Genomic DNA, 20,460 nt, shown 5'->3' on the forward strand with positions numbered 1-20,460 from the left:
CATCTGTCCACCCGGCGTATCAGCGGCACGACTCACCGTAGCCGAAGGAGCAGCGACCCGGAGTCCGTGGACAGGGGAACCGGCGAGCCCTCCAGGACCCGCAGCCGAGGCCTCCACGACGCCCTCAGGCCGCGGGACCGGAGGCCCAATGCGAGGGCGAGAAGGCGGCCTGGGAGGATGAACTCCGCAGGGTTCCCCTTCCGGGAGGCGAGGGTGCGGCCGATTCAGAGAGAGCAAGTGGAGGGTGGGTACCGGGGCGGGGCCTAAAAGGAGCAGTTTCTACTGCCGAAGACAAAGTTCTGGAGATGTGTCCCGCCCAGGGGAATGTGCTCTGCGCGCCCGACTGCGCCCAGGTGAAGAGGGTGACTTCACGTGCTTTGTGCCAGAATGCCAGACGAGAGGCAGCTGGTGCAGCACCCGGCCCTCCTGGCCCATCCCCCCGTGCTGCAAATCTCTCTCCTGCAGAACATCCTCTCCCACCCCCCAGCAGCATCATGGCTACGGCGAATGGGAGCCCAGGGGCCCGGGCGCATTCACAGGGTGCAAACAAGCTCGGAATACCTCCTCTGTGCCGGCCTGTCTCTGCGGGACAGGCAGCCGGGCGGGCTGCTGTCTAGGCCCGGCCCTCAGAGAGCCCACAGTTTGGAGGAGAAACTGGAGCCATCACAAGCAGCCGCACTGTGACAAGAGCCTGGCACAGGGACTGTTCAGGACTATGGTGACCTAGAGGGGGGTGGGCTGCGGGGCGTGGGGGCGGATGAGTCCAGGGACTTCTTCCAGAAGGCCCTGAGCTTCGTCCTGAGGGCTGAGGCAGGCAGGGGAGCCAGCAGAGTGGCGCCAGGCGGAGGGAGTCCTGGACAGGGAGAGGAGACTCGTGTGGGGAAGGAGGGGCAGGAGGACGGAGAGAATGTGAAGCGCAGAGCTGAGCCATGACCACAAACAGTTGAAAGAAATTTATTAACATGTAAGTGCCTCTACCGCAGACAGGAACTGAACAGCGCCCCCCACAGCCTCAGGGGCTCGGCCAACGCTCTGCCTTCAGGGCGCCGGCCAGGCCCAGTCACCGCCAGCTGGGGCGGGGGCAGTGCCCCCTGGCCCACGGCCAGTTACTTTGCCTACACACCCTGCCCGGGAATGGGCCAGAAGCAGCAGCATCTCCTTGGTCCAGAGGAGACAGCAGACGCCCGCTCCTGGCTGGCACGCAGCAGGTGGAGAAGAGCGCAGGAGACAGTGCCTGATGGACGCAGCCCTGAGGCAGCACCTTGCTGCCTTCCCGCCGCCCCCTCTGCCTGCCAGGGTAGAGAGCCCCCCGCGACCTGTGCAGTGACGGGCCACAGAGAACATGTGTTGGCCAAGCAAGAGCCAGAACCAAGTGGGAAGTGGCTAAGTGCGAAGCAGCCGGAGAGAGGGGCGGTGGCAGCGGGGCGCGCGCTGTCCGGCAGATGGGCTCCCCATCGCACGACAGAGCCCTGAAGAGAGCCCAGCTCCTCCCCGTCCTTCCTCAGGCTTCAGCCGACAGCGCCCGAGCCCGGCTGTCAGCTGGACTTGGAGGGGGCTCTTGGGGGCCTGAGCCAAGAGCCCGGGGACAGAGAGGGAAGCATTCAAGGGGACACGAGGCAGTGCGTATCGGCACGGAGCCCTACACGACTCTTCTAGCTCCTGGGCTCAAGGCCAAGGTGGGAGCAGCGGCGCGGGGCAGGCCTACGGCTTCTCGCCAGCTGCGGGCTCGGGGCTGACCATCCCATCCGACAGGTAGTCGTCTTCGTGGCTCTGCTTCATCTTTGTCTCCAGAACCGTGATGCGCTGCTTGAGCTTCTGCTGGGCGCCCGTGTACTCGGCCAGCAGGCGGCTGAAGCGCGTGTACAGCGTCTCCATGTTGGTCTCCAGCTGCTCCAGCTTCTCCTGCACGTCCACCTCCATGCTGGCCGCCACCTCGTTTTCATCCAGAAGCCCCTCCTTCATGAGGATCTCCCGGCCCCTCTCCTCCAAGACCTTCTTGGCATCGGGGTACTCGGTCACGGCTTCCATCAGGTCGTCCTTGGACAAGCAGAAGAGGTCCGAGTAGCCCAGGCTGCGGATGTTGGCTGTGCGCCGGTTGCCCATCTTGCTGCCCTTGATGTTCAGGATGCTGATCTCCCCGAAGCAGCTCCCCGCCGAGAGCAGCGCGTACTGAGTGACGCCGTCGTCAGCCACCACGGCCAGCTTGCCTTCCTTGATGATGTACATCTCCTTGCCGATGTCCCCCTTGCGACAGATGTAATCCCCGGGGCTGAACACCTGAGGACGCAGCTTCAGGACCAGCTCCACCAGCAGGCCGGCCTCGCAGTCCTGGAAGATGCGCACCTTCTTCAGCGTGGACAGGTGCACGTTGATGGCGATCTCGGCCCTCAGCTTGGCCGGCAGGTTCTTGAGAACTTCCCGCTCGTCCACGGTCTTCTTATTGGTCCACAGGTAGTCAAACCACTTGATGACCTTGGCTTCCATCTCCTTGCTGACCTTGCGGAACTGCATGTAGTGTTTCACGGCGTCGATCTTGGCCTGGAACTCGGCCCGGGTGGCGTTCATGTTGGAGATCATGGAGCCCACGTTCCCGACGATGGTGGCGAAGATGAGGACGCCGATCAGGAAATCAAAGATGACGAATAGGTACTCCTCATCCTTCACGGGGGGCGGGGTCTCCCCAATGGTGGTGAGAGTCAGGGTCGACCAGTAAAGGCAGTAGATGTACTCCCTAGCCAGATAGCCGTACTCAGGGTCGGTGATGTTGGGGTAGACCCAGGTGTCAACGCCGAAGCCGATGGACTTGGAGATGGCGTAGTAGATGCAGGCGTTCCAGTGGATGATGACCAAGATGTAGAGGACAAGGTTACTGATGCGGAAGATGTTGGGGTAACTGGTGCGTGTCTCTGTGCGGTCGAAGAACTCAAACATGCGGGCAAAGTGTAGCAGGCGGTTGAAGCGCAGCTCCGGGCTGTGGATGCCCACGGCGAAATAGATCAGGTCTGTGGGGATGATGGACGCCACGTCCAGCTTGAACTGCAGGGTGTGAATGTAGTTGTCCCGCAGCTTCTTGGGGTCTTTGACGAGCAGCCCCTGCTCCAGAAAGCCTGGTGGAGACACAAGCCAGCACATCACCTGCGCCCTCAGTCATGCCTCTCCGGTGAGACTCACGCCCTGCAGGGGACTAGCTGCCCCTTTCCAAGGAGGTGCGGGAGACTCACAGAGCAAGGTTTCCTGCAAGGGTGCGAAGGGATCAGCCCCGCCCCCCCGTGCCAACTTCACTGAGCTTGCTGAGACCATGAGGTTCAGAGAGGCCAGGCGCCAACCCGAGTCCCGGTCGGACAGGTGAGTCTAACGCCACCTCCAGATGGCTTCCTGGACCTCCGGACTCAGGCATGGGCTCAGGGGCCGTGGACTCGGGGGCCGTGGCCCCACCTGAGTATCTCGCTTGCTCACTGACCTGTGCGCAACCGGATGAAGAGATCCGCGATGTAGACCACATCTGAGAAGTAGTCCAGCACCAGCCACACTATGTAGTAGCCTCTCTGTAGGTCACTGAAGCAGGCTCTGCAGGAGGACAGGGCTGGCCTTCACCCTCAAAACCAGCCCAAGCCCCCTGGAGCTCCCAAAGTGAGCGCCCACCGTGTGCAGGGCTTGGGGTGGCCGCCAGGGGGCACTGATGAGTCCCAGTCAGGCTGACCCCAGGAGAGACTCATCCCCGGCAACTTCTGCTTGAACGCCTGTCACATGGACCTCGCTACGCGACGTCACCTCCGGCCAGCACGTGCCTGTCACCCGCTGGACTGCGAGCTCCGAGAAGACCGCCGCCTGACCCGTGTTCTAGGGCGTGCGCTCTCAGCGGAGCAAGGTGAATGAACGAACGGGCGGGTGGTTCGCACGAGCCGCGGCACACAGCTCAGCGGCCCCGTGCCCATCTCTTCAGCCTCCCCCCGCGGAGAGAGCCCGGCCCAGAGCGTGATCCATGCGGGTGAGAGGGCGGTGCTGGGCTGAGGCGCAAGGCAGTGGGACCGGGGAGAGGCTGGCGGCCTAGGGAGGGGACAGAGACGGGCACAGAACCCAGGAGGATGACCCAGTGAGTGAGCTCAGGCCGCGGGACGAGCAGTCCTTCCGGCGACGTGGTCACATCGCCAGTGAAGCCGCAACCCCCGCGCCTGCAGGACTGGCCTGGGCCTTCCGGCCTTGCTAGGGGGTGTTGCCCGCTTTTTCCTTCTCCCCAGGATGTTCCCTCTACCAAAGCGGGGCATCTAAATAGCTGCCTCTCTCTCACTGTGCGCTCTCAGCTAAGGGGGCGCCTCCTTACAGAGGTCCCTTCCTCTCCTCACCGCCTGTCTTCAGCCCCTTGAATGGCAGTGTCCCCCACCAATGTCCCCCAGTGGCCCGAGCAGAGACCGGGCGAGTGCTGTCCACACAGCCTCCCCAGCACTGAGCTCGGAGCCTGGCCCCGGTGCCCAGCGAGACCGTCGCCGAATGCGTGGCTGTGGCGGGTGGAATCGGGCGGGAAGCGCGTGTGCAGAGTGGCTCTGCCCCTGCGCCCGCAGCCAGACTCTCCTGGGCTTGAAGGTCAGGGAGGGATTTTGTCTTGGGCCAAGGGCCTGTCCTGACCCTAGACAGCAAGTGCTAGGGCGGGGTGTGTCCAGAAGGTGGCGCTAGAGAGAAGGCTGGGTCCAGAAGCCCCTGAAGGCCATGCTGAGGGCTTGAATTTCTCTCCCTGTGGGCGCTGGGGGCCCTTGCTGGGTGTGTGAAGAGGGAGAAGCAGAATCCCATCCCAGCTCCCAGCAACTGTGCCAGCTGCCAGTGTGGTGGGCGCATTGGAGGGGACAAGAGTGCCCGCCTGGATGGGTGCAGGGCTGTTACAGTTGCCCCTGGAGACAACTGGGGTCACCCGGGACGGCTTAGGCGGAGGTGGAGAGCTGGGAATGATGGCGCCGCCAGGGCAAGGATGGCTTTGGTGCTGCAGTAAGTCATTGGAGGCTCGAGGGGCACAGGGAAGGGCTGTCGGCCCACAGGAAACCCAGACAGCGCACGGGGGTGCCGGCCTCTCACCTGGCCACCAGCAGACACCAGTTGTAGAGGACAGGCATGGCGATGATGAACAGCCAGCGGTAGTACCAGTCCCCGGCTGGGTCCAAGACAAAGAGCTCAAATTTCTTTCTGAGGAGACAAGACCAGGCGTGGGGACTGGGTTCCCCATGAGACAGCACCCCAGTCCCAGAGCGCAGGCATCCCTGAGCAAGCACTGCCCAAAGAGGTGTGCGTGGTGCGGGTGAGTGGCACAGGACCCCAGCTGTCAGGGCCTCCCAGCCTGGTACCAGGGACCTGAGTAGCGTTCAGTGAGGAAGGGGCACTCCTCTCCCTACACTGCCTGCAGGTAGACCCTGGGCTCACAGGCCCTCTGGAACCCCCTTTGCCAGGGGGCATGCTAGGGACGGAGCTGCTGGCAGGTAGGGACTTGCCCAGGGTGGTGATAAAGGCCCAGGGTGTATCCCCAGTCCTCCTGAGGGGGGAGAGGAACCCCAAGGCAGTGAGCCCACATGCTTCCTGCCCCCTCCACCCTCTCCGCTGGGTCCTGGGCCTCCAGTCCCCAAATTGCTTTCCCAGCTGCTCCATCCTGCCTTGGCCAGAGCTCTTTCCGCCACTGGCCAGAGGTGCGGAATGTCGGCTTTGGCCAGACATCCGCCTCGCCTCCTCATTCCTCAGGAATAGGCCCTCCAACCCGGCCCCTCTGCCCCCACCCCCCACCCCAGCTTCCTTCTGCTCCACTGTCCCCAGCCTGCCCCACCAGCCAGCCCTAGCAGGGCCTCTTCAAAGCTAGGCTCTGCACCCTGGTATGCTGGCACAGGCAGGCCCTCATCGCTCCCTCCCTGCACCCCTCTGCAGGGACTGACTGAGGAACTGGGACGGGAGCGACACCCCCTGGGTCAGGCGCCCTCCCAGCCCAGGGCAGCCAGGGGACACCAGGCAGCTGAGCAGAGCGCCCTAGGGTGAACCCGGCCGTCCCCCACCGCCAGTTTCCCTGCCTGGCAGGGGTGGCTGAAACCGCAGCGAGCCCTCCCCGCCGCCGCCAGCTGTACTTGGTGCCCTTGCCATCGCCGTCCTTGTCGCCTTTGCCGTCCCCCTGCTGTGTTGTCACGGCCTGGAGCTCTGGACCACGGAAGCGCTCGAGGAACGAGTCAGGTCTCGGCTCCTCCTCACGGAAGTTCTTGTTGGCCCACTCCCTGATGACCCCCACCAGGCGGACGATCCTAGGGCGGGAGGGGGGCGTGAGCCGGAGGGCAGAAGTGCTGTTCCCAGGGCCCACTGTCTGGCGAGGGAGGGGGGCGGACAGGAAATCGTGGGCACAGGCCAGGTCAGGGTGCCCCCTGTTAACAACTGGGCTAGGACTCAGGCCTGACTCCCCATGTAGCCCGAGGGGCAAAGCCATATCCTGGCAAGACTTCCTAGAGGAAGCGCCATCTCAGTTACTGATGGTGACAGGCAGATCTCCAGGGCAAGACAGGCTGTGAGAAGGGAGGACAGGCCAGGAGGAGGGCTAACCCAGGCCCCCCGTTTCCCTGTGGAGCCCACGGTCCTGGGGCAGAAGTCTTAGGCCCTCCACCCAGGCCCCCGGCTGGAAAGGATCCCTCCCCTGACACTGAGGCAGACAAGACTGAAGGGGAGCCTCTCCTGGTATCTCGAGCTTGCTCAAGGGTACTGTCAGAAGGACAGAGACCAGCCAGGACAGCACAGACGATGCTTCCACAGGTCTCTGGAGAGGCCTGAGGTAGCCACTCAGACAGGTTCCCTGGCAGGGCAGGGGAGCTGGTAGTGGTGGGCCCCACCTCTGGAAGCCGCGCCGGCCCCTCTGCGGGACATCCATGTCCGCCAGCCGCTGCAGTTCAGAGGAGGTGTCATCGTCGGCCGCAGACCGTGGCCTGCAGGAGAAGGAGCAGAGTCGACCAAGGTTCTCTGAGCAAACCCTGTCTCCCATCAGTGCTTGCCGCTCCTGGGTGGTGCCCAGAAACCTCATGGTCCTTTTAGAGGGTTCTTTGACCCAAAGTTGGCTTGCTCTGTGGCAATGAAGCAGAGCTGGGGAGAAGCCCAGCCTCCAGGCCCACCCCACAAATCCTTGGCCTCAGCAGACTCACCTGCTACTGGTGCCACGGTCATCTTTGCCATTGGCCTTGACAGCAGGGGGTGCGTGGTTGTGGTTATTGGCTGGGGAGCTCTTCACGCCGTTGGATTTTTCTGTCATCCTCCATGTATGGCTGAGCCCCTCACCTGCCAGGGAAAGGCCAAGAACAAGATCACAGAGGACCCTGGCGCCCAACAGCAGGAGATCTGCAGGTGGGCAAAGAGAAGAAGCAGGGCCCAGCTGGCAAACCCCGGCACCCCAGTACTGCTCTGATGGGCCCCAGCCCACATGGCGTAAGGCCCGGCCCTCCAGCATAAAGCCCACTGATGCCGGGCTCCCCCACCTGGTAGGCGGTGTAATTGCAGTGCTAAATTGCAAAAGGTGTTTTGTTTTGTTTTTTTAGTCCAGTTAAATTTTTTTTAAGATTTATTTATTTATACAAGAACTGGGGTACAGTCAGAGGCGCGGGAGGATGAGAGAATTCACCAGAGACAGAGCGGGAAGCAGAACAGGCAGACAACCGAAAGCACTGCTGAGGGGAGCAGCAGGAGAGACAGGTGAGGTCTGCCGCGTCATGTGGGAATCAACCTGGCCCGCTGGGAATTGAACTCATGCTGCGGAGGCTGCGGACAGCTTCACAGTGCTGCGCTCAACCTGCTGCGCCACCGGGGAGGCCCAGTCCAGTTAATTTTTTTGACAAGCACCTTCTGTTATCCCTGCTTTGTAGGGGTCTGCCACACGCGTAGGCTGTTGAACGCCTCCAAACCAGCCACTGCCTCCAAAGTTCTGCCCCAAGGGAGGAGATGTCTCTCCCTGACCCAAGGCAATGGCCAGTGACCCCGCCCCTAACCCTCCTCTCCTGTCTCCTCACCTGAGACCCCTCAGAGCTCACACACCTGAGGCAGGATCTCATCTGTCATTGGCTGCTTCAACCAGGAGCACTATCTCTGGGGTGCCTTCCTTTTGGTTTCCATCACATTCTTTCCAGCATCCCCCAAATAATGTCCCTCAAGCTTAGAAACAAGGAAGAAATTTGGGGAGGACGAGGGCCTGAGGGGAAAATAAGGGCGAAGGGGGAGCTCGCAGGGGCGCCAGAGGCAGGGGCCCAAATCAGTACTCTGTTCTGGGCTAGGGGAGCCTTGGAAGGACTGGCAGGAGCATGACAAGAACAGCTTTACAGTCTGGAAAGATCCTTGTGTCCACAGGTGGTGGAGGGGCTGAGAGCAGAGAGCCGGGAACACTGGAGGAGATGGCGTCCATGGAGCCTGAGGCCAGTGGGCAGAGCAGTGAGCTATTTGGGTGGAGATTGGCCCACACTAGGGATGTGGGAGAATACGAAGCGAGGTTCCTGGGCAGAACCCTGGGGAACCCAACATTTAAGAGTTGAGTAATAAGACTAATTTATGACAAAGGAGCCAAGAGCATCCTAGGAAGCAAGGACACTCTCTTTACTAAAAGGTGTTGGGGAAACTGAATAGCCACGTGCAAAAGAATGAAAGCTGACCACTGCCTGCACCAGATGCAAACATTTATTCAAATGGATTTCAGACTGAAGGTAAGAGTGGAAACCATAAAATACATAGAAGAAAACACTGGCAATAAGTTCTTTGACATCAGCCTTAGAGAGGTGGATTCATCTCCAACACAAGAGAAACCACAGCAAAAATAAATAAATGGGACTACATCAAACTAAAAAGCTTATGCACAGCAAAAGAAACCATCATAAAAATAAAAAAGCGGGGCCTCCCCCGGTGGCGCAGCGGTTGAGCGCTGGGTTGCGAAGCTGCCCACAGCCTCTGCAGCACCAGTTTGATCCCCGGCTGCCGGCGAGGGTCCCACATGGCACGACAGACCTCTCCTGTCTCGCCCGCTGCTCCCCTCAGCAGTGTGCTTCGTCAGTCTGCCTGTTCTGTTCCCCGCTCTGGCTCTGGTGAATTCTCTCACCCTCCCGCGCTTCTGACTATACCCAGTGCTTGTATAAATAAATAAATAAATTTTTTTTAAAAAGAGAGAGAGAGAAAAAAATGAAAAGGCGGCCTACTGCGTGGGAGAAGATATTTGCAAACCAAGTATCAGACAAGGAGTTCATATCCAAAATATATGCACAACGCAACAACCACAAATAATACAACCTGATTAAAAAATGGGCTGAAGATCTAAGTAAGCATTTCACCAGAGGACATATAGATGCCAGCAGACACGTGGAAAGATGTTCGGCCTCGATTATCATTAGGGAAATGCAAGTCAAACCACAATGAGGTTTCATCTCACACCAGTTAAAATGGCCATTATCAAAGTCAAAAAACAGTGTCGCAAGGCGAGGAGCAAAAGGAATGCTTGTGCACAGTTGCTGAGAATAAGTGAAGCCTCTTTGAAAAACAGTACAGAAGTTTCTCAAAAGTTTCTCAGTGTCTTTTCTTAAAAAGACAACGACCATGTGATACAGTAATACCACTTCTGGGGGCAGAATAGATCCCTGCACCCCTATTTTCACTGCAGCACTATTCACAAGAGCCAAGATATAGAAGAGCCTGTGTGTCTATCAGTGGGTGAGTGGATAAAGGAGATGTGCATAGCAACGCCGGGGAATACTACTCAGCCATGAAAAAGATGAAGTTGTGCCATGTTCAAGAACAGGGATGGAACTTGAAGGTGTTAGGCTAAGTGAAATAAGTCAGGAGAAAGAGAAATACCATATGATTTCACTCATTTATGAAATATAAAGGGGGAAAGCAAAGGAACAATCAAAAATAAACTCCCTTTGACTCTGAGAACAGAATAGTGGCTACCAGAGGAAGGAGGGGAAGGCAGAGGGGCCAACAGGTGGGGAGAGATGGTAACCGGACATTGGTGGTGGTTATGGAGTGACATACAGGTGCTGAGGTGAGCAGCTGTACACCTGAAACCTGTGCAGTGTTCTGAACTAACGTCACGTCAACAGAAAGAAACGAAATGAAGAGGAAAAGAGTTGAATAGAGAAGGAGGTGTCCACAAAATAGACTGAGAAGGAAAGATCTGGAAGAGAGACAGGAGATAGTGTTGCTTGGTGTCTCTTGTCATGAGTCAGCGAGTCCGCGACTCGACTCAGAGCCACCGTCACTGCCGAGGCTGCTCGGCACGACAGCCCAGATTTAGGCCGAAATGGTCAGCATGCCCCCAGCTTCCTGGGGCTCCCACTGCCGGAAGTGACCCCTGGTTTGTTCTAGCTTATGTAACTGTCGCCATGGCGATGGCAGATACCTCAAGCTCCTCAGTGAGTGATAATAACAAGCAGCCTCAGAGCTGCTCGCCTGGCGCTCTCTGTGGGACAGTGGCACCAAGATGTTAATGAGGCACCCGAGGGAGCGGGGCCAGCATCCCCGAGTCCCTGCCTGAACCCTAGAGGCGGCAGACCATGGAGACAGAAAGTTGCAGGCAATGCAAACAAAGCCAGGGCCGCTGGCACTGCTGAGGGTGTCAGGGCTGATCTGCGGGAGGACCAAAGCTGGGAGGGGCGCTGGCAGGCCTGGGGTGGGTCTCGGGAGAGCACAGGCTAGTGGATGAGGGCGGAGGAGGAGGTGTGGTGCAGGGGTAGCCCGGTGAGTGGCGCTTACAGGAGCAGGCCGCCAGGCAGGGCACTTGGTCAACCCCTAGCTGGTGGAGTCAGTGCAGGCGGCTCCCTTTCAGTAGAATTCCCCCTCAGGCCTCGGCTCGAGCTAGGCCGGTGGCTCTTTCTGCACACTCTCCAAGAAACTCCGGATGGTTCTCCCGAGCTGTGCTCCTATGTCAGGGCCTGCTGCACATCATCTCGAGGCACCTCCAACCCAACAGAGCCAACACTGAACGTGACACCTTCAGCTACAAATTGGCCTCTCCGATGTGTCCTCCTGGTAGAGGGCCTGCCCTCTAGCCGTCCCCCAAGTCGGAAACCTGCAGGTCAGGGGCATCGCCTTGTTCCCCTGATCACCCTCAGTTTATGGTCCCCCAAGTGTCAAAGGCCTGCACACCCACTGTCCTGGGTCCCCAAGCACTGGCCTCGCCTGTGGCCTTCACTACCACCCTCTGCGCCTGCTGTAGCCGACTCAGGCTGACCCACGCTCGGTCAGGCTGGACCCGCAGTGGAGACATGGACACCAGCAGTTTGCCGCGAGTCAAAACTCCAGGGAATCAGAACAGAAAAGGAGCCTGAGGGGAGAGTCCTGAGGGGCTGCCCGGGTGGAGGGCCGAGGACAGCCTCGGAGAAGCGAGTGTCCGCACATCGGAAGGGGGCCCTGCAGCAAACAGTGGGGGCCTCTCCCGTGGCCTTATCAAGAGCAGCCTCAAGGACTACTGGGAAAAAAGGCACATTTTGCAGGATTTCGGAGTAAGTAGCGGGAGGTGAGGAACGAGGGGCGGAGAACACAGCCAGCTGTTTCTGGAAGCCTGGCTGAAGGAGCAAGGAGAGCACAGAGTAGGAACCCGAGGACACAGGGCTGCGGCTTCTTAGTTGCTATTGTTGTTATTCTTTGCCAGAAAGTAGATAATAAAGCAAGTGTGTCGGCTTTGAGGAGGGACTCGGGAGATTATGGGAATATCTGTCCTTGTCACCAAGTCCCATGAGGCTGCAGGGGACTGGCTGAGCCCTGGAGCCTGAGCTTCTGGCCTTGGGGGCGGCTCCTCCTCAGGAAACAAGGATAGGATGGGCGGATCTGTGACAGAGGGGCCGAGGGCAGACTGGTGGGGAAGCGAGCAGGGGAGCAGCTGGTGAACACACCAGAAGGGAAGGAGGTGGCAGACATTTTAGATGGGGCCGGGGGACAGCGAGAGACACTTGAAGGGGCCGCAAGACTGCAGCTTCCTCGGTGAAACGGGCTGGTTGCCCCTGCAGCGGCATCTGGGGCCGTGAGGCAGACTCTGGAGGTTGCTGGGAGGTTTACAGTAGCTGCCACGGGGGAAACCCAGTCAGCAGGAGGGCCACTAGGTCTGGCAAGGACAGCAGACCACGCAGCAGGTGAAGAGAGGGGCAGCTGATCCTAGAGGACAGTGGAGGGGAGAGCCTGCCATCAGTCATGGAGCACCGCCGGGCCTCTGCTCCTCATCAGAAAGTTGAGCAAATAACCCAAAACTTTTAGAGAACAAGCAGACTGGCCAACGTGTCTCTTGGATCCTAGTAGAAAGTGTCCTAAAGACGATTTCCTGAGAGGCGTTAAGGCCAAGAACAGAAGACACCAGTTGGATAGGCAGGCAACAGTAGAAGCTGGAGCTACTGAGTTCTCGTTCCTGGTTTGTTCAGACATTCGTGGCTGCCCACTGCTTCTGTTTGCTCATCTGTTCCATGCAGAGCCCTGACGAACCTGTTGTGCACCAGGCTTGTGCTAGGTGCCAAGGTGAGAGAGATGCTTCTGGCAGAATCTCCCACCTCAGCCTTGCTCCCAGAATCAAAGAGACGACCAGGAACCCCTTCCACTCTTGGGGTCACTTCTCTGCACACATCCATTCTGTCTCCCTGTGCCCTTTGACACGGTTTCTCTCTCCTTCACTCTCAAAACAATGGATTCCGCTCTGCTAGCTCTCCTCCTGCCTCAGCAACACTTGTGAGTGTCCTTCGAGAAGCCTCCTGCTGTGCCCTACCCCTACAGGGGGCAGTGTCCTGAGCGCAGTCTGAACGACTTCAGCTGGGTTCCCTGACACATCAGTTGCACTTTGAGGAGGCATCTCGGCTCAATGTGGCCCAAATCGAGCTCTTGGTCTTCCCCCGACACCGCCTCCTCCAAGATTCATCTGCATCTCTACGGACAATGTCCTTCTCCCAGTTTTCAAGTCTAAAGCTGCACATGCCACACATGAAGGTCACAGGCACTGTGTCCCCGTGCACACATTGTGTCCACCCCTTCACACTAGCTCCACCTCGATCCCAGCTGCCATCTCGTCTCCATGCCTAGCCTGTGGCAGATGCTTCCCGGGGAGCGTGGAAAGAGCAGTCAATGAATGACACGCGTTTCCCATCCGTTGCTTCCAACTTTGAGCTCATGTGTCTGATCTATCAGTTGGCTGGTTTCAAGGATGTGTGACACTTGCACTTCTAGAGAAGACGCAGATATACCCATCAGGAGGAAACAGCCAGAACCAAAAGAACAATTTTCGAGACATTGAACATTAGGCAAGGATGGCCAGTGATCCCTAAGAGATGGGGAACAAATGATGTGACCCCAACCATTGCCCCCCACACTCCCTTGTGAGAGTTTCTGGGCTGTGGCACAGAGAGGTGGGACCCGGGTGGAACCGATGGGTGAGTTGAGTTGAGAAGAAAGAAACGAGGCTCTCAAGTAAGAAGCAGCAGGTAGTGAGCAGAGCAGGTGCTGGAGGGAGAGCTGCAGGGAGCGTGCTGGCGTCTGAAGAGGCTCCTGAGCGAGCCAGCCGAGCGCTCACCACCGCACACCCACGACAGAGATCTCCGAGGCTCGGGAGAGAACCGTCCGTAAAGTGAGAGGCCACAGTCCGCAGCCGTCACACAGGGCCTGCCATAGCGCCTGCTGCCACCCTTGGCCACACCGACGGCAGAGGAGCCGGAAGGGCGTCGGCTGTGCGGCGGGGGGTAATTAGTTCACAGACTGAACGCGGCTCTGGTCCCACCGAAAGCCATCTTAAAAGCGAGACTCAGAAGGCCCCCCTTGCCAGCTACGCAAGCTTCATCCCAGAATAAGGCTCAAGAATGCTTCAGAACTGCAGGCGGACCCACCGCCACAAGGCCGACGGCCACGTGGGGCGCGCGCCATGAGCAGGCACCCACACGACTTCTCCCTCGCAGCAAGGAAACAAGTCCTCGCTCAAAAGCAACCCGGGCCTGGCCCCGGTGGGAAGCCGGCAGCCGGGACGGCAGAAGCCAATCAGGTACCGCGCTCCGTCCTTTAAAAACGCATCTGCAAAGACACAGATGACCCTCCTAAGGATGAAAACTACCAACCGCGAGAGGAAACTGCACGAGATGACACTGAAACGCCTCGGAGACCGCAGAAGAGAGCAGCGAGCTCGAGGACAACACAGCAAAACTGCCCGAGTGAGGCCCAGAGACCGAGAGAGTCAGGCGAGCCGAGCGCCAGCAGCGGGGGCGCTTCAGGACACGCCACCGACACGTGCTTGAACTTCGCGAAGTGGGGGGCGCAGAGCAACTGCATTTGAAGAAGTCACGGCCTCCCCCAAATGGATGAAAACAATAAGGCGACAGAGAGAAGCAGCTCAGAGGCCCAAGGACAAGGCGCGTGAAGACGGTAACAGCAAGACGCGCGCGCTCAGGCCCCGGGCTCGCGGGACAGGGCGGTCTTGAGAGCAGCCAGAGAAAGACACGCGGTGCGCGGTCCCGCCGTCAGATGGCACCCGGGTCCACTGAGGGGGCGGCACCAGACCTCTCTGCCGGGCTCCGGGCTCTCCTTCCACCTTGCGCCAGGACGTCACCCTTGGGTGCCTCAGGCAGCTGCGGCTGGCCTCCCCCCAAATCATGCAGAGTCACCCCAAGACCTAGAAACAGACACGCGCAACCCACTGAGCCTTCAAGCTGCCACTGAAGGGCAGCTCGGCGCCCCCTGAAGAGCGTGTCCAGGCTCATCCTCCCAGTTCAGAGCTTCCCGCCACATTCCCGCCATCCTGGGCTGAAGCCTGAGCCCAGAGGCTGCCCCTCCCTGCCAGAGCTCCGCACTCGAGTGTGCCCGGCTGAGGGCAGGCGCCTGTGTCTGCATCGCTGGGCGCCGCGGCCCCCCCACCCCCTTGCAGGCTGCCGCCCGGAAGGCGCTCCCGACAGGCGGTGGGGGAAGGCAGGAAGGCAGGGAGGCCGCAGGGAGGGCGAGAGGGCAGGAAGAAGATGCCAGGGCTAAACCTTGCTCGGGTCTGGGGGGACCTCAGAAGACAGAGTTCAGGGGCCGGGGGGCTTGTCACCCAGACCGTCCTGGCCTCAGATGCAAGTTACTACCAGGTCAGGTCAAAGCTTTCCCACCACGACTGGGAAGGGCAGTGTCCCGCGGCCCACCAGAAACCAGCGCCCCAGCTTTCCCTTCTGGCCACTGTGCGGGGGATGCGCGGTGCCGGGGGCAGGTCGCAGGTCACGGGTCACGGCCGGGGGGCAGACGGCACCAGGCAGGGCCCCGAGAGGAAGCTGGAGAGGGGTGGGCTGGGGCAGGTTCTCATCCGCTGAGCAGCTACCGTGCTGAGCACGGCCCTCAGCTGACGCACTCACCCTGCCACGAGGCTGTCTGTTGTCATCTCCAACAGGTTCACGCCTAAGTGATGTGGCTAAAAAGCAGCTTGGCCACGGGGCAGCCTGGAAGGCGAAGGCGGCCGCAGCCTTGGGTGTGGGTGCAAGCACAGCCGGCCCTGGCGGGTGGCATGGAGTATGGAGCCCAGCTGCTGTGACCCCTGGGCCCCGGGCCTGGGGGGCAGTGGGAGGGGTGCCAACTGTGGCAAAGGGGAGTTGCACATACCAAGGTTGGGCAGCCTGGAGCTGGGTACCCAGCGCTCATAGGCAGAGTGGGCCCTGCACGACAAGCCACCGTGGTCTCTCTCATCAGTGCCCTGAGGTCAGACCCCAGCCTGGCATCTGCGTCGCACACATGGCCTGGAAGGACTGTGGGATGAATGGAGCTGGCAGTGGGCACACGGGAGGCAGGGCTTCGTCCAAGATGCCAGGCAGGCCAGGGGTGTTGGTCCTACTTTGAAGGGGTGGGAGCCCTCGAGGACGCCATTATCTCAGCACTTGTTGGTCAAGAAAGGTGTCGTCTCTTTACGGACAAAGACGGAGCCCAGGCGGAGCACGTGGCATCAGCCACATTCAGTTGGTACCCAAGGGAGGCTCCTCCGTGGGCAGGGAGACCAGAGATAGTAGCTCACCCTGCCCCTGCTGTCGTCACTAAGAAACCCCTCGCACGCTGCACATCCCCAGGTGCCCATCTCCCTCCTGGGACAGTCACTGGGCCCTGCACTCAGGGTGTCCCCAACTGACATGACCTGGGCCCATCTGTCCCTGCACGCGCGTGGCCCGGACACCTCGGAGGTACCCTGGAGGCCCCGTCCCCAAACCCGAGGGTGCTGCCGAAGTCTCTCCAGCACCTTCCTCCTTCGCTTCTTGTGACTCATCGCTTCTCCATCCTCAGATCTCGTCCTGGTCTCTGCCAGGCTGACGTCAGCAACCCACCCAAGCCTGTGCCATGCCTGCTTCGCAGAGCCTTGGACAGATGCCCTCACCCAGAAATCAACGTTGTCGGGTCAGAGACACGTCGGCTTTGCTGAGTCACGAGTCCCCGAGATGAGCACGTGACAGGGCCGGAACCATGTCCAGGAAGGGAGGGCAGGAAGGAAGGAGGACACCTCCACCCCACGCTCGCCCGGCCCCGCCTTGCCTCGCGCGCACTTTTGCTCGCTTTCCTTGCATCGGGTCTCACTAGGCCACCTTTGCAGTCTCGGTTCCCAGGAGGCCACCACGGCCCCTGACCCGCCAAGCACACACCCTGCCAGCCAGATGTGCCCAGTCCCAACACCTAGTGCCTGCTCCCGGGAAGGTGACCCCTGGACAGAGGCTGTGAAGACGCCCACCCGCGTTCTGCCCACAGAGGGGCCCAGACACTGCCCGTGCCAGCCGCCCGGTGGCCTCAGTCCGATGCGGGTGGAGGCGACACTTCCGGCTCTGGACTCAAGCTGAGCTGGAGGGCCCCAACGGGCCTGTCCCTGCCCGGGACGGCCACCCGGCCCGGACTCCTTCCCCCGCCAGAACCCCCGAGAGCTTCCCTGCAGATGCACTGGCCAGAACGGCAGACGAGCAGGCTCCCAGAGGCCCAGACCCGCGGAGGCGCCCCCCATCAAGACGTTCCTGAGGGACCAAGGTGTGGCTGCCGGAAAGTAAGGCCTCAATCCCAGCAGGGGCTGTGAGGGCCGCACTACAGAACCCCCGACCCTACTGGATACTCCTCACCTGCAGGGAGCCCTGGAGCTCCATGTCACCTCCGCGCCCCCACCCACCCCGTGCTGAGTGTGCTGAGTGGGGATGCCCAGCAATGCCCGCGCCTGGCGGGTCGTAGAGACACAGCAGGTGGCAAGTTCCACGGGCTCCACCCCCTCTCCCATCCCCCCCTGCCTGGCAGGGCAACCCCCAGCCCCTCAGCTCCTCCCTCCAGGCCTTCTCCAGCCACCCTCCTGCCAGCCCCCTAGGGAGAAGCTGGCCTCCGCTGCCTCAAGCCAGCATGGGGGCGGCCGCTGCCTCCTCCCTCCTGAGCCCCCAGGTTTCATCTGTGGCTTTGACAAGCAGCCAAGGTCCCCGCTCACCCTCCGAGGGCCCACATGCAGCCCAGCTCCACGGCCCCGCGGTCCCGCCCCCGCAGCCGCCACGGTGGCCCCCCAACAGCATCGGCCTCCACCAGGGCGGCCCCTTTCCTCACCAGTCAGACGGCTTCGGGCCGGCCCCGTGCACAGTCAGCATCCGCTGATCGTCCGCGCCGCCTCCAGTCAGGGACCAGTCCAGGGGGCTCATCAGCACCTGAAGCCAGTAGACACCTCCGGGTGCGCCCGTGCCCAGACCGGCGGGGTCCCGGCACCCCACACAGCTGGCCGCCTCCCAGTCAGAGAGCTGCGCCCTGCCCGACGCCGGCCGGGGAGGCTGCCGATGACCCGGAGGAGCTCATGGCCACGGCGGAGGCGAGCGGGAGACACGGGCCCGGGTGGCACCCCCCGCGGGAGAAGCTGGCCCGCCCGCCGGCTGGACACCCGAGGCTCGCACGCCCAGGCTGTCGGCAGGTGCAGGCCGGGTGACGGGCTGCCCGCTGTGAGAGCTGCTCGTCCGCCCGCACCCAGGAGCTGGCGGCCCCTCCCGCGCCCCGGGGAGCCCGCCCTTCCTGGCACGCACGTCGCTCAGGGCTGGTGTCAGGGGACTCGAGGCTGCCAGCGCACCACCCCTGCACCTGCCTCCTGGCCTTGGTCACAGTCCCGCCGGCCTAGCTGGGCAGGGGCAAGCGCGGGAGAAGCCGAGAGCAGAGGGCCCATTCCGTCCCCCCGGGGCTCCCTGGACTGGGCCTCCAAGAGGGGCCAGGATGCCAGCCGCCCCCACATGCCCCGCCTGCCCACCCTCCTCTGCCCCCACGCCAGCAGAAGGGGAATGTAGCTTTTCCCTTCCGCGGCGGTGGGCAAAGGCTGACAGCTTGGGGGACTAGCAGCCCCCTCAGGGCACTGCGTGGGGCAACTGCAGGGAGGCCAGGGCGTGCATGGGCCACACACCGGCGGGGGAGGGGAGGGAGGCAAGCATGCCCCCCGGGAGGAGCCGGTGGGGACTGGGGACGGGGGCTGCACAGCTCCTCCCTGCTGGGAGCACGGAGAGCAGGCACGTAGTAGGAGCGCAGCGGGAGCGCGGGGTGCTGCCTGCCTTTACGGGGAAGGCTTTTCTGTGGAGGGCGCCCGGACGCCCTGCCGCGGACCGAGACCATCCGGCCACAGCAGCGCTCTGGGGACCCGGTCCAGAGGCCCCCCCGCCAGCCCCCGCCAGCCCTGTCTACCCTGCACCCCCCCCACCCCGCTGCTCCAGTGCGGAGGGAAGGACTGGGCAGCCCCTGATCCCAAGCCTGGGCAGCAGGCTTCACCAGGGGGCGCATAAGATGCTTCGAGGAGCCCCTCGCCCACCCCAAGTGTGAATGAGTCCCTCCCCGCCCCCGCCGTGCCCGGGGAAGTTCGAGGCTGCTGAGGACAGCAGTGGGGGGCAGCTGGGCAGGGAAATGGCCTCGGGGCGCGAATGCTCCAGGAGACCAGCTGGGAGGTGCTGGCCCCCACCATAGACCCGTGCCCCCACAGAACCCTATGGAGGGGCCCAGCAGTCACACCTGGGGTGGGGGGCAGGCGCAGGCTCCACCCAGCTCACCTAGCCCGAGAGGTGTTTCTCCAGGGACCACCTCGCTGTTTGTTTGCATCTCAGCTAAATTGCTCCCACCGGGGAACCTTTGTTTCACAACATATTTTCAAGCAGACCGTTTCTGCAAACATGTCCGTGTCTGCTCACGCACACGCACAGCCCATCCCAAAGGGCAGGCCTCGCCCCGCCCCGGCCGCCTCTCTTCCTCTGAGCTGAGCGGCCGGGCGCAGCGCCGGGAGGGGCGGGGAGCGACGGTGTGGGGTGGGACGCTTCAGGACGGGCGGGCAGGCCTCTGGGCAGCCTGTGTCTGCTTTCACCCTCCCGTGCAATTTAAAGGCAGTGGGGGGCACTGGGGCGCGCTGGGGTGTGCTGGGGTGCCAGCGTGAAGAAGCAGGCGGTTAAGAAACCGCGCCGGCGCCTCTCCAGGGTGGGCCGCTGCACCTCCCCGGCCCGCGGCCCGAGACAAGCGCCTGCACCTGGGGCCCCAGCTGTCCTGAGGCTGCAGATGGGGGCGGGTCTGCAGGGAGGGCCCAGCCGTCCTCTGAGTGTGCAAGGGATTCCCGGGCTCCAAGGCCCTTGGAGGTGCAGGGAGGCTCCAGGTCGCCCCTCTCCTGGCTAGATGCACTTGTGTCTGGGCCCCGGGGCTCCCGGTTCCGCAGGGGTTTTGCCCTGGGTCAGAGAGGGAACCTCCCACCTGCTTCCTCAGCTAGTGTCCCTGTCTCTGCCCTCAGCAGGGCCCGGGCTCCAGCGCGGAGTCCCACAGGGCTGACAGGAGGCCCTTCTGCTGTCACAAGTGTTGCAGGCCCCAGGGAGCCAGGAACGTAGCCCCCTCATACAGGGGGCTGGGGACCCCACTAGGGACCAGAGTGGGTATGGGGCTGGCCAGCTCCCCTCTCTTCCCTGTCTCTCTCTGCGAATGTTCTCTCGCTCGCGCTCGCTCACTCACACACAGACAGACACACAGACGCGCCTGCTCTGGGATCTGACCTCAAGCAATGCCACTCAATCCCTCTGCCCTGTCCCGCACCTGAGATGACCTTCCAGGCACTGTATATTGGGGGGCCGTGGATGTTGGCAGTCTATGGGGGGGGTGGTAAAAGCAGTCGTGTGTGGCCTCCCGTTCGTCTCTAGTGCCAGTCTACAGGAGGCAGAGCTCGGGAGACCCGGGTGAGACGTGGCCCATGCCGCACTTCTGGATGACCCCAGGACACGTCCCCCGGTCTGGGGCCCAATTTCCTCCTGGGCAAATGGAAAGGTTCTGGTCCCTTCCAGATTTCCTCTGGCTGACTCCCCGTGAGGCCTGGCCCGAACACAAGTGCCAAGCTGCTTCCCCGGGAGCTCGGCAAGCCCCACCTCCTAGGGCCTCTCTGCCCAGCAGGGACAGTGGCAGGGGGGCTGGGCCCCAGGGTGGGGCTTCAGCCTAACCCCAAGTAGGGGCCTTGTCCAGAGGGGCTGCTCCCCACGAATCATGAATGCCCGAAGTCAGACTTGGGGT

At 61.6% G+C, this 20,460-nt stretch overlaps 1 protein-coding gene across 1 annotated transcript; it reads right to left on the bottom strand.

Annotated features, from left to right (window-relative positions):
* Window positions 1–1,545: 1,545 nt before the first annotated feature.
* CNGA2 (cyclic nucleotide gated channel subunit alpha 2) lies at window positions 1,546–19,006 on the bottom strand. The gene is made up of 8 exons (XM_037511807.2): window positions 18,975–19,006; window positions 17,509–17,606; window positions 7,146–7,278; window positions 6,840–6,932; window positions 6,093–6,263; window positions 5,065–5,172; window positions 3,461–3,567; window positions 1,546–3,107 (listed from the first exon to the last, which is right to left on the bottom strand). The coding sequence occupies exons 3-8, from the start codon at window positions 7,250–7,252 to the stop codon at window positions 1,702–1,704; spliced, it is 1,992 nt and encodes a 663-aa protein (XP_037367704.1). The 5' UTR covers window positions 7,253–7,278; window positions 17,509–17,606; window positions 18,975–19,006; the 3' UTR covers window positions 1,546–1,701.
* Between the last annotated feature and the right edge of the window lie 1,454 nt (window positions 19,007–20,460).

The sequence above is a fragment of the Talpa occidentalis genome, unplaced genomic scaffold (genome assembly GCF_014898055.3).
Source record: "Talpa occidentalis isolate TD23 unplaced genomic scaffold, MPIMG_talOcc4v2.1 talOcc4.15, whole genome shotgun sequence".
In the NCBI taxonomy this organism is placed as follows: Eukaryota; Metazoa; Chordata; class Mammalia; order Eulipotyphla; family Talpidae; genus Talpa; species Talpa occidentalis.

Coding starts and splice junctions, on each gene's coding strand:
- CNGA2 (XM_037511807.2), bottom strand. CDS start 7,252: ATGACAGAAAAATCCAACGGCGTGAAGAGCTCCCCAGCCAATAACCAC. Junction 6,264..6,839: donor GGCCGGCGCGGCTTCCAGAG/GTGGGGCCCACC, acceptor CTCCCGCCCTAG/GATCGTCCGCCTGGTGGGGG. Junction 3,108..3,460: donor CTTCATCCGGTTGCGCACAG/GTCAGTGAGCAA, acceptor TGTCTCCACCAG/GCTTTCTGGAGCAGGGGCTG.